Raw genomic sequence first — 13,139 nt, 5'->3', positions numbered from 1 at the left:
AGACTTACACTTGTGTACGCTTAAGGCACGGATCGTCTATAACACTACAACCAGAGACGGCCGAATAAATAAATACAAAAGGCCCAAAATAGACGAAATTGAACAGCATAGAGGACCCATAATTCAGAAAGGTTTTGTCAAATACAGTTGAATTTTACTGCCTTTATACTCACTAGAAATGGTATTAGGAAAAACATACAGTTTACAGGTGCATCCTGGAAAACCATAATGTTCTTTTCTAAACTTATTCCTGAAAAAATAATATAAAAATAGTGTAATTGATTATCCGTTATAGAAATCAATGTAGAATATCGAAATGCAACGTCCAATATATTGTCTATGTTTAAACTCATGACAACTTGTGCTTGAAATTATAGTATTTATAATGTATTAATTTATTTTTATTGTAACCGGACTGCCTCGCTTCTTATTTTTTCTAGACTAAGTGTAGTTATGTTGACTTTAACAGTTGTTGTATTATTTACACACTTTTATCTATTTTAAATGACCACTATGGAAATGGAAAACATATTTTTATAATAATTAGTCTTTAATTAAAAGCCGCAACACTAACTGACAATAATATCAAATGCTGTTAATCAATTGTGAATCTATTATTTATTTATAAAACTCCGAATGGAATATTGGTTTATGAAGTGATTATACATTGACAATACTAACAATGGTATTGACATGTGTTTATCAAAAGTTTGCATGATGATAAAACAACTATTGGTTTTAAAAAACAAATTATCTTAAGGGTGTTGATTTGTTTGATGATAACAATGGCAGTATATTTGCGTGTCGTTTGTAAAGAACATGTCAATTTCATTATCAATACTTAGTTTGACAGACACTAAATTAAATCAGAACGTTATATTTACCAGATGTATAGCCATGTTAGATATTTGTACTTTTACATGTGGTGGAAAGTTGTTGTAATGTGAATATTACTGTAACTTTTCTTGTTGAAATCAATTTGAAAGGTTTGAGGAATAGTTTTATCTTAATCTTTAATTTTAAGATTTTTTGTTTTGTAGACAAAACAAATAATGTAAAAAATTTGGAAACATCAGAAATTAAAATGCTTGAATAAAGCATCATATATTGTTTAATAATGAGTTGTCGAACATTGGCAAACAATGGTGTGTGTTTAAACTTACTAGTTTGCATTTTATTTCTTGTGTCTCGATTTAAGTTAATTAATTCCAAAGTAAGTATCTTAATTGTTGCTCGCTGTACTCATATGTGACACTAACTGACCAGAGAACAAATGATCGACAGGTTAGCGATTATCAAAGGTGTAAATTCGAAAACAAGCATTTCACTTAAAGAAAGTTACATAGAAAATGTTTATGAAATAAAAAAAAAAAAAAAAAAAAGCAAGCCAAATATGAAACTATTAAGAAAATAATCGTAGGAGAAAAATGACTTAAGAAAATAAACACTTCATCAGCGAATACCATCAACAATTTTTTTCACGCGATTTAAAATGTTAAAAGTTGTGCATTGCAGGTAATCAAATGCAACGATTAAACAGATAAAGTAATGGTCAGTTTGAATTTTAGAAGGTCTGTTACAATACAGGATGTGTAATTTCAAATAGGGTTCAAATCCCACGATAATCAATACAGGATATACATACATATATGTAAGTGTAGGGTATTCCGTCGATTGAGTCACGGATTGATATCTGGGCTTCTTACCTGTAAATTAATGGTGCAAAAGCTACTCTTAAATATTGTTGACAGCTGAGTAAACAAATTAATCAATTCCGTATAAATCACTGGTGTTAAATTGGTCACCATAATTGCAGTTACGGTGATCCAAACATGGTCGAGCCCAAAACAGGTAAAATCGTCTGTATGTAATTTCTCCGTCAACACGCGTTGTTGTAAAGAATTACTTAGCCGCTAGGTTGATATGAATGGTTTTGTTGTATATGTGTGTTATTAATATCATATGTGACATTTGGGTTTCCAATGCTCTTCAATCCTTTACCATTGTTTACACGTTTGGTTTTCTGACTATTTTGATTTGAGCGTCACTTACGAGTCTTATGTAGACAAAACGCGCATCTGGCGTATTAAATCATCAGCTTGGTACCTTTGATAACTATTAAGACCACTACTTCGATACCACTCTTAGCGGACGTTTCGTCACCGAGGGTATCATCATCCAAGTAGTCAACACTTTGATGCTAAAATGAAAATCAATTGTATGACCATTTTTATAAATTGACTGTTTTCAAAAGTAAAAATTATTCGAAATACTCTGAAAAGTTTTCTTTTGTCAAAGGCATGGATAACCTTAGCCGTATTTGGCACATTGTTTTCGGAATTTGGGGGTCATCAATGCTCTTCAACTTATTACCTTTCCAACTATTTTCATTTGAGCATCACTAAGAGTTTAATGTAGACGAAACTTGCGTCTGGCGTATTAAATTATAAGCTTTGTACTTAAATAGTGAGGTCCGTCCCAATAGAAGAAAAAAAATATGATTTTTCTCATTGTTGATTTATTTGTGTTATGTAAAAGAGGAACGAAAGATACCAAGGGGACAGTCAAACTCAGAAATCTAAAATAAACTGACAACGCCATGGCTAAAAATGAAAAAGACAAACAGAAAAACAATAGTACAAATGACGCAACATAGAAAACTAAAGAATAAACAACACGAACCCCATCAAAAACTAAGGATGATCTCTGGTGCTCCAGATCCTGCTCCACATGTGGCACCCGTCGTGTTGCTAATGTGATAACACATCCGGTAAAAAGTGTAATTCGGTGGGTCACATTAATGAAAGGGAAGGGGATTGTAGTTACGACGACGTAGGGAACATATCCGATATCCGTAATGTTCCTCTGAGAAGTTGCACACATCTTGCATGCAAAGTGAACACATTCCGTTTTGGTTAATTCCGTATCGTTCGAATAGAATGTATCATTAATAAGAAAGAGTATTGTTTATGAATTCTACATATTTTACACTGCCTGGTTATGTAATTTTTAAAACGTATACTTTAAACACAGCAGATCAAAACATGTCAATATAATAAGTACCTGCTTTTAACAATGACCTTGTTATTTCCAAATAATATCAGTGTTGCCATGATGATCATATGTCCTCAATCTTGTTATATTAATGATATACATTATGCATTTATAATATGACTTAAAATGTTTTTTTGTATATTACCACTGTAATGCATATATTCAGTAAAACTCTAAGGTAAATCAAAAAAGGAGATTACATCAAGCTTTATTAACGAAAGCAGCTGTCTGATTTCTGAGTTGAAACGTGCATTGGTCGAAGAAATAGCTAATTTCCTCCTGGTTTTAAGGCGAACTATAACTTGTATGTAAGTTGCATGCCAAAAGATATTCCACTGGCCAGATACATATGATAATGGTACAGTAATTTACATTTTAAAAACTTTATCTCATTTCTATCAGCATAACACATCATATCTTTTGGCTTGTTGTCTCATTGTTACATTTCATATACACTCCGTATTCGTCTAACTGGTGTAATGTAAATCAAAAATTAATAAATAAAGCCGATTGTCTACTTTCAAGTGTAGTATCATAACAGTGAAGTTTTTATATGACCTACAAGGACCAACTTTGTAGGCAACTTTAATACCCTGCATAAGTATATGTATCCGGCGTTGTAATATATATATATATATATATATATATATATGGTTCGTATGCATTCTACCTATGAAAATAAATCACACAGACAATAAGGTTCTTTGAAAGATATATGAATGTTGTCGTCTGAATATCTTTATGAATGCAAATGTGTATCGATGACCGATTTGAAAGCATCTGACTGTATAAATTTATTTTAACTTATATTTAAAACTTTTAAAATTGGAATGTACTTAATTATATTAATAATATAATGATCTTTTAGATAGTTTATGAATTATCAAAATTTAGTTTTATTACGTTACGTTGACACTTGATGTTTTGTTTTATCAAATTAAAACAAAATATATATTTGAGAGTTGTGAATTGTATCATACATATCTGTAAAAAGTCTATGATTATAAAACATATTTTACAAACAAAACAAACTCGATATTGTTTTGCAGCCAATTGCTCAAAGATAGAGGAAAAAGCATCACTTTCACAACACTGCATGCATACTTTATAGTCCATATGAGTTTATCACGTGTATATTAATTCAATGCATTTTATTCTTGGAACTCGCAAATATAAGACTTTAGCCAGTTACATGGCAAATCAATCCATTGATATTTAAACGGCCCGTAGGATCCAAGACACAGTTCAGTGTTAGGATTGTTTGGTTCACCTGCTGCCCAATCTGTGAACGTCATTGCTTGACTTGGAGTAGTTATCCATCTGATACCGTCGTTAGCATTGAACATATATCCTCCAAGATAATACGTGGCATCTAAAAACATATAAGTATGTGTTTCAGTAGATTGCGGACATTTTATTATAACGTATTGTTGTCTTGAATAGCTCCGTTGTCGTTTGTTTTATATATAGATTATATAGCAAGTAAGACAGTATGTCAGCAATAATTGTAACCAATATGTTAATTTCTACATGATATATCAGTTGCAAAAACGAGAACTTAAGCAACCACATTGGATAAGCACATATTTTCAAAAAAAAAAATACATTGCTATTACATTTTTTGAATATTGAATATGTATGTATATGTGTCCTACCTGTATTTTGTTTTTCTTAAAGTATATATAATCAGAAATCCGAATATGGAACCCCTTGTTTTGACGCATTTCACACAGTACGTTACCAGTTCTGATCAGGCCGTGAGTTGTCTATCTTTTATTGATTTGCATATTCTGATTTATGGGTCTTTTTATCAGTTTACAAAACTTATAAGTGATATGTGCTTAATGTCAAATGGGGACCTGTATGTCTATGGTCGTCTGACTGTTCTGACTAGTTGTGTAGTTGATAGTCATATTTCATCTCATTTTAATATAAAAAATGTTTATATTATACCTTTATTCTGCAATTGGGTGTCCTACTATACAGATACAGCCCTACAGATATCGCTATGCTTTTTCTGTATACTGTACAGACATCGCTTTAAAGCTCCACCCACTGCCGGACTGAGTATTGTTTGAACATGTGTGACATAAGAATGTGTATTCCAGTTGCATTCCAATAACGATGACAATTGTCGATTTCAAACTTGAATGTGTATGATTGTGTTACAAAATCAACCATGTCAATTTCAGCATGCATGTTTAGTGAATGTCAAGTCTGAAGCGTAGGACAACTCGTACACTTCTGTTTCAAATTTGACAATGTTTTGTTATTTGTTTTTACTGTTGAAATTAGTTGTTATGTTAAAATAGATAATTATTCACCTTGAGCGATGTATTAAGGTTGACCATTCGAGATTCTCTCTTGCGAACACGTCTTCAGCGTAATGTGGGATTTTGATATCATTACGCGGGCCTCAAGGGATTATAAATAGAAAATGAATGCTAAATATGTTAGTTTTTGTGTCTTTCAAAACACAAACAATATACAGAACTAATTGCAGGATAAAGACAATAACTGTTAGTGTCTTTAAATATCAGCTGTATTTGTACTCGGCTCGAAACAGGTGTAGTAGCTCGCTAAAAGCTCGCATACACCTTGTTTCCTAGCCTCGTACAAATACAGCTGATATTAAAAGACACTAAACAGTTATTGTCTATTTCTTCAGACATGTGAAAATGGACAAAAAGTACATTAAAAAAATCTTTGTACCAAGTCAGAACCACGACAGTTGTTATCCAACCGTTTGGTTTGTTTTGGGCTATTGGTTTTGCCTTTTTTATATTAGGGTCTTTCCGTTTCAAATTTGCATCGGCGTTCGTGTTTTATTGTTGTGATTTTACTTTTACTACCTACCAGCATTTCTATAAGTTAATGTATCCTTGATGAACTCATTCTCTTCTTTTGTTTCTAGTTCAACCAATTTCCCTCCAAAATTGTAACAACTATTCTGTGAATATAATCAGTGATTAGAAATATTCATATTATGATAGATATTTTTCTTAATTGATATTAATCTCGATAATGAAAGTATCTCTCTGATGATTTTTTGTTTCTTTGTGAAATGTAAATTTCAGAGATTCAAATGGAAAGGCACTAATATATTTTAAGATATAATGGAATATGTGGATTAACGTAGCAATTGTTCATGCAAATATGGATAAAAAATTCTGAATGCATTTATTTATTAACAGAACTCTACTCAGTTAGGAACAAAACCAATGTATAATGCAGTAAAGGGAAGCACATCAGTACAATATATAGTCGTGCTCGTAATGTTTTGAATGACACAATTGAAATGAAGTATCATCTTATCTGTATACACACAATTATATAAATACATTTACTCGTGGATCCAAATTATTCATCGAATCTAATGACATATAGATATGAACAAAATAGATGACGTGCATAAATTCTTATAAAAATGTTAATTAAATTGAGCGTGTTTGAGCAAATGTTTGTTTTTAAATTCGGCTGTATGTTATATTATAATGAGTTTATATGAAGCAGCCAACAAATGGAAGTACAATTTGTCATGTACCGCTGGTTTTGGTTTTGGTTTTTGTTCATAAATGTGGTATTAGTCCAATATTATATTCGACTTAGAAGGTAAAGGTATCACTAAAACTAAAACTTACCATGAGTCTGCTCTGTATGTAGATGAAAGTTGCAAGTCAATATATTTGAATGTGGTTGGTTTGTCTTATATCATTGTGCTTCCACTTCACTGACAAATTGTATGCAGATGGCGTATTTTGTTTTTTTCCTATAGCTTGCACTTTGTTAATACAATTGTTTATCAAATCACGCCTCTTTTTGGGAGATATAACGTTGAACAATTAACTTGTGGTTAAGATAGTTAACCAAAATGGTTAACCAAACATGAGATGCTAAAAACCCTATATCCGGATTTCGACAATTAATGTCTCCTCAGTGATGTTATGGATTGGAACAGTATTTTGAAGGCCATTCAATTTAATTCAATTCAGGATGGATAGACTCTTTAATTTTAAAGAGTCAAAATAGAATGAAAGGATTATATAAACTCATGATATTCATAGATAATTTCAGTTGTTGACATACCTACACATACCTAAGGAATGTTTCCAGTAAACAAAAACATACAATTGCGGTGACAATTAATTAAATTTGATCTAGGTAAAAAAATAGGGTAGGGACAGTACCAACCTTCGAATCTATTATGTCATTTTTCACGGATCGTCAAAAGTGTCATAGTTGTAGCCCTACATGGAGTACCTATGGGAAATTACATCGACTCTATTTATAGAAATGCAACCTGTAATTTCATTCTCATCTATAAACCAATGACATATAACATTTATGATGTTTCACAAATGGCCGTTGTTAAGGACTCTATGTTTTTTTCCAAAGCCATGCCACTTTATTTTGTTTTTTATATCTTTATGTTTTCTTTTTTCGTGAGCAAGTTATTTTTTTAATAAAACTCTTCCTAAAGCGTCTATCGATAAAACCCAACAACTATTAATAAAAACTTACCCGAGCCGTTTTCCAATCAACGGTGTCTTCAATAATTCTATACGTTGACGTTGCATAACTATAACAATCAGCACATGACGGAGGAACTGCAATACAAAACACAATACCACATAATGACAAATGATGGCAGAACATTACAAATAATGCTAAAACATAACAATTGATGCTAAAACATCAAAAATCTTCCTTATTATGTTCTTATTATTTCTCAAATCCTTACAAATTAATGATATTAAATTTACCGCGCTATACGAACAATCTGAAGTGGTTTTGTTTTCTATTAATAATCGATAAACTATTTACCAATAGTAAAAAAAAAAGAATTGATAACCATAGGAGACATTCTAATATAAAGAAAGGACAACTAAGTCCAAATAGCACTACATAGAAACTCAAACCTCAGCAAAACAAACTGGACAACACACTTGTGGTCTTATTGTTTTTATTAGACGAGTGATATTAACCATACAATTTTATGTTTAATGCACCCACCTAACATACAACTAAATCATATCAACATATGTACTTTCTTTTTTGCCTGGTCGTCAAAAATTCGTATGGTGCAGTTTCCGTCAAATCACAACGAAAGGTAAAGGACAGACAACGTTTTTGCATAATCTGTCTCTGAAGAATGATGCTTTGCATTGAAATATAGAAATCTGTAAGAACAGATGTTAATAGTAATAGTTCAAAACCTCGTTTAATAGTGCCGTTTTCCAGAAATTTCTTTGAAAATGACAAAAATGCATGCACACCAAAATTTGTTTCGGAGATTCAACTGTTATTCACCATAAAACCAAAAAAACATACTTTATTTAATATTAAGGATGTTTTTAACATACTTAGAGTACTGCAATTACACTTCTTTTTAATAAAACAGCCAATTATAACAACCATGCAGTTGCCCAAAATATATACATCTGAAAAAAGTTAGCCTTATTTGTGGTCCTTTGTTAAAACAATGTGTATGTAGTGCGATATTAAGTTTGAAAAAAAAAAAAAAAAATCTTAAAAGTTAAAACAAAATAATTTTAAGACAGAATACACAGGTCATTAAAGTTTTGGAACGGATCTTTGATAATTCAATATATCAGTATGTATATGTTTTCTTGGTTGCTTATACTGTATCTCTCATTGACTGTTTGGTATATGTTTTGCGTAGTACTGAATACTGTATGATGAACACGATTTGATCACATTCACGTTATCAACTCATTTCTGGACGATATGTGTCTCATTGAAAATGTGTATTTACTGATAAAATGAGTGGAAGAGTTTTATGTAGATTAAACGCTCGCCCTGCGTATTAAATTATAATCCCGACACCTGTTTTGGTTCTGAAATCTGACATGTTTTCTAGGTTATTGATAGATATTGAATTTCCGTTTTAATTTTCATTGAGTTTTTGTGACTGCTTTGATTTGCATTATTGTACTTTTCTCCTTTGTTTAACGTATATTTAATGTCCAGTAGAAGTTTTGGAGAGATGTTTTATCAGATCATCAAATTAAACAAAAAAACGCAGTCTGGTTTTAAAATAAAACATTATAGACTTATTTTCTTACTAAATAAAGGCAACAGTAGTATACCGCTGTTCAAAACTCACAAATCCCTGGATGAAAAACAAAAACGGGGTAACAAACTAAAACTAAAGGAAATGAATTAAATATAAGAGGAAAACAACGACACAACATTAAAATGTAACACACACACATACACACAGAAACGGACTAAGCATTAGACAAAATCCTATGAGAATAACAAATATAACATCAAAACCAAATACATTAATTTGGGATAGATAAGTACCGTGACACGTCTTATAGTAATGTGAATTCACACTAAAAAATAAGAGAAAAACAAACGTCACAACGGAAACACAACGTTAAGATGTAACACATACAGAAACGAACTATAATATAACAATGGCCATATTCCTGGCTTGGTACAGGACATTTTTAAAGGAAAAAAAAAGTGGGTTGAACCTGGTTTTGTGGCATGCCAAACCTCCCTCTTTTATGGCCATGTGAAATATAACATTAAAATGACAACACAACATTACAGGACTACAATATAAATAAATAGGAGAACACAATTGGCAAAGAAACACACGAATAATAGCTAACAAAAGGCAACAGGTTTAAATTTTTTAATACGCTAGAATTGAATTTTGTCCACACAACACTTACTAGTGACGCCCAGATACAAAAGTTTGAAAGCCTAAACAAGTACAAAGTTGAACAGCATCGAGGACGTTATGTTAAAAAAACTCTTCAGTTATTTTGGCAAAATAACTGATACATTTCAAAAATGCGTTCCTTTTTTAAACAGACAAGAAGTCAGAAATTACTTGCTTTACAAGAATTTACAGAAAACTTCTCATATAAATTAATATTGTAACTCGTTTAGTTATAATATAGTGACGCTCCGTGATAATTATTAGTAAACGAACACTAACTATCATTTAATGTGGTAGACGTGACATTGTAACCTTACACACACCTTATGTATATACTGTTTAACCGAACAAACACAACACTCGATAAATGTTTTAATTTTTCTAATTTCAAAATACTCATTGTGCATGAAATACGTAATTGAATATATACAATTGATTTATTTTCATTATCGTCTACAGTAAGTCTGAAATTCAAAACTTGAATTGCTTTCGCCACGCTTAACGCATGTTGTTTGCACTGAAATCTGGTGTTTTCGCTAATTATTAGTCATGTCATTTAACAAAACGATAAAAATTAAAAAAAAATAATTGACCAACAGTAAATACAGATTGATCGGGTCCACATGTATGGATTTGTTCACCCAAAAAAGGAGAACAGGAAGCACGAAAAGCAATGAAATGACCATAAATTATGATTTCATTAAACCAAAACAGTGTTGCGTTTTTTTAAAGTACGTCAGGAAAAATACACTGACATACTTTAAAGACACAACACTCATTTTGCAGATGTTTGATCCTCCTAAAACTACTTCGCATGCTATTCATACTTTTTTCTTTTTAAAAAAAGTCAAAATCTCATCTACCTGTCGTTAATGAACATACCGGATTTTTGAGATCGCACGAATTTCAAACAGCGAAATTATGAACCAATAAAAGATTTTTTTTTTTTATCTTTGTAAAACAGTTCTTTCAATCCTTAGCCACACTTAAATCAGTTAAAAAATGTTGCATCTCCATATTGCCAAAACTTGGAAATAAATAACTGAACCAACGCATTAGAATACTGCAAACAGGAAAACGTGAACGTGCTAAAACTACATAATTTGACGTCAGAAACTAGTCTCACTGTTCTTCCAAGAATGATACCGGAAGACGGGATTTGTTGAAGACCACCAATGACCAGATCAGCATGTAGTGACAATGCAATGTCAATATAATTATAATACGCAACGTCATTTTGCGAGATAGGTCTACCGCCGCAACGTCAACTGCTAATAAAATTGCTGAATGTCAATTTGTACAGATTTATCTCATAAATGTTTCCTATTCGCTGAAATGCCTAAGAGTAGACTGCAGAAAAAAAAAACAAAAAAAAAAACAAAAAACAAAAAACAAAAAACAAACATTTAAAGCCTTAAAGTTTCAACCGAATAATTGCCAAAACCTATTGTTCTGGGTGGAACAACGGCAAACTCAGAAGGTGCAAAACAGAACCCACAACGTGCCGAACAGAATTGATTGGCTTTTTAACAATCATTCTGGTGTTTGTTACATGTGACGGTGAAATGTTCGTTGGTAAGAGTAAAACCAGGGTTTCAGTGTATACAACACTATTCGAACAGTGAAAAGTAAAATCACAAAAATACTGAACTCCGAGGAAAATCAATTCGAAAAGTCTATAATCACATGGCAAAATCAAATAACAAAACGCATCAAAAACGAATGGACAAGAACTGTCATATTCCTGACTTGATTCCTGAAAGAGAATACGTGCTTTAAACAATTTGTTGTTAGTTACGCAAGTTATCTACCTTACTCAAAGAAGGAAAATGGACACACGAAAGAGGAACTATTTCGTGCAGTCTATCATGAATCCAACAATCACGTCTGTACTCTCTTAAATCCTTATAGAAATTATCTGAATTACTCCAGTTAGAAATCAAAGCATTCTATTGTTATAGGCATCCTGACTTTATAACACTGTTTTTGTTTTAGACGCGTAAGAGAAGGCATTTCGGGTTTAGGATACCAACAGAAAGTAAAAACGGCTCATAACAGAATTATAGACAAATAAGTAAATAAACATGTGACAATTCTACTTCTATTGATATAAAATTATTTAAAATGAATCCTGAATTAACCTAATACTATCATTTTAAAAAACTACAGTTTTGAACGAAAAACACGCAATAGTCAGTACTAGAGTAAATTTTCAGGTTACGAATAATTAATTAGCGACATGTTAATTTAACTGTTGAATTAAAAAGACGTTGGTTTGTCTGTTTTTTTTTTTTTTTTTTGTTTGTTTTTTTTTTGTGCATTTGTAATACAAAGGAAGATAGGTAACACACACGCATGTATAATGGTGTTAAGGCGTAGAAGTTGTTGAGACGTTACTGTCATCAATGACGTCGCCTGATATTTTTAGTGTTCCGACCAAATAACCAAACTTCGATAGAGAATAGTTTAAAAAGAAAAACAATTGTTTAGGACTTTTTTTGCACTGATTGATTCGAATTTCATTTAAAAAAAAAAATATGTGGACACACAAAATAAAAAAACTTGATTATGTTAAAATTTCAGCTAATTTTAATGATTTTTCCTACATATTTACATTTTGTATTCTTGGCGTATCTTGCTATTAATTTCAACGGCTCGTATCTCCAAAACGAAAACGGTTACCACCTTTTTTATCTTATTTTCGGGTGTAATTTTACAAACACAATACATATGTAAAATGTAAAATTATGTTGAGTTGTTTAATTACGTACACTTCACCTTAAATAAGGTTAGTTAACAGAATTTGGTAATGCGTTAATCAACTAACCATAAAGTTGTCTGTGCATGACATCCCAACCAGTGTCTGCATAAGTCGAAATAGAACAATTTTCAGAAGTTTCTATCCTACAACTTGAAATGAGTTTTTCAAAACTCGCTACACAACATGTATCTTGATTGGAGCATATTTTAGCACAAGACACTATACTTTCTGCATGAACGTCGATCGTGTTCGTGCTTTGATATATTTGCACGTTGTACTCTATAGTGAATAGCACGGCATTTATGGTCGCTAGTAATTGTATTAGGAAAACAATACAGCTTAATAATGTATCCTCGAAAACCATAATGTTCTGTTCTAATCTAATTTTGTTAACAAACAAACTAAAATCACTGAATTGGTTATCCCTGATAGTAATCACAGCAGAATTTCGAAATTGCACATAAGAATTATGATATTACGCGATATGCAACGTTTAATATATTTTCTACGTTTAAACTGATGACACTTTTTGCATGAACTTATAATGTATCTGTTTACTATAGTTCTAACCCGATTGCCTCGATACATATTATATTCACGTTGACTTTAACAGTTTGTCGATCT

At 31.5% G+C, this 13,139-nt stretch overlaps 1 protein-coding gene across 1 annotated transcript; it reads right to left on the bottom strand.

Moving 5' to 3' along the window:
- Window positions 1-4,136: 4,136 nt before the first annotated feature.
- On the bottom strand, window positions 4,137-12,807 carry LOC143081861 (perlucin-like protein). The gene is made up of 4 exons (XM_076257530.1): window positions 12,582-12,807; window positions 7,576-7,661; window positions 5,911-6,004; window positions 4,137-4,426 (listed from the first exon to the last, which is right to left on the bottom strand). The coding sequence occupies exons 1-4, from the start codon at window positions 12,598-12,600 to the stop codon at window positions 4,206-4,208; spliced, it is 420 nt and encodes a 139-aa protein (XP_076113645.1). The 5' UTR covers window positions 12,601-12,807; the 3' UTR covers window positions 4,137-4,205.
- Window positions 12,808-13,139: the final 332 nt, after the last annotated feature.

The sequence above is a fragment of the Mytilus galloprovincialis genome, chromosome 7 (genome assembly GCF_965363235.1).
Source record: "Mytilus galloprovincialis chromosome 7, xbMytGall1.hap1.1, whole genome shotgun sequence".
NCBI lineage: Eukaryota > Metazoa > Mollusca > Bivalvia > Mytilida > Mytilidae > Mytilus > Mytilus galloprovincialis.
This window is presented reverse-complemented; position numbering and strand designations above follow the sequence as displayed.

Excerpts from the sequence above, each read along its gene's own strand:
- LOC143081861 (XM_076257530.1), bottom strand. Across the intron at positions 6,005-7,575 it reads TTGATTGGAAAACGGCTCGG|AATAGTTGTTACAATTTTGG; the intron begins GTAAGTTTTTAT and ends TTATATTCACAG. Across the intron at positions 4,427-5,910 it reads ATTAACTTATAGAAATGCTG|ATGCCACGTATTATCTTGGA; the intron begins GTAGGTAGTAAA and ends ATATGTTTTTAG.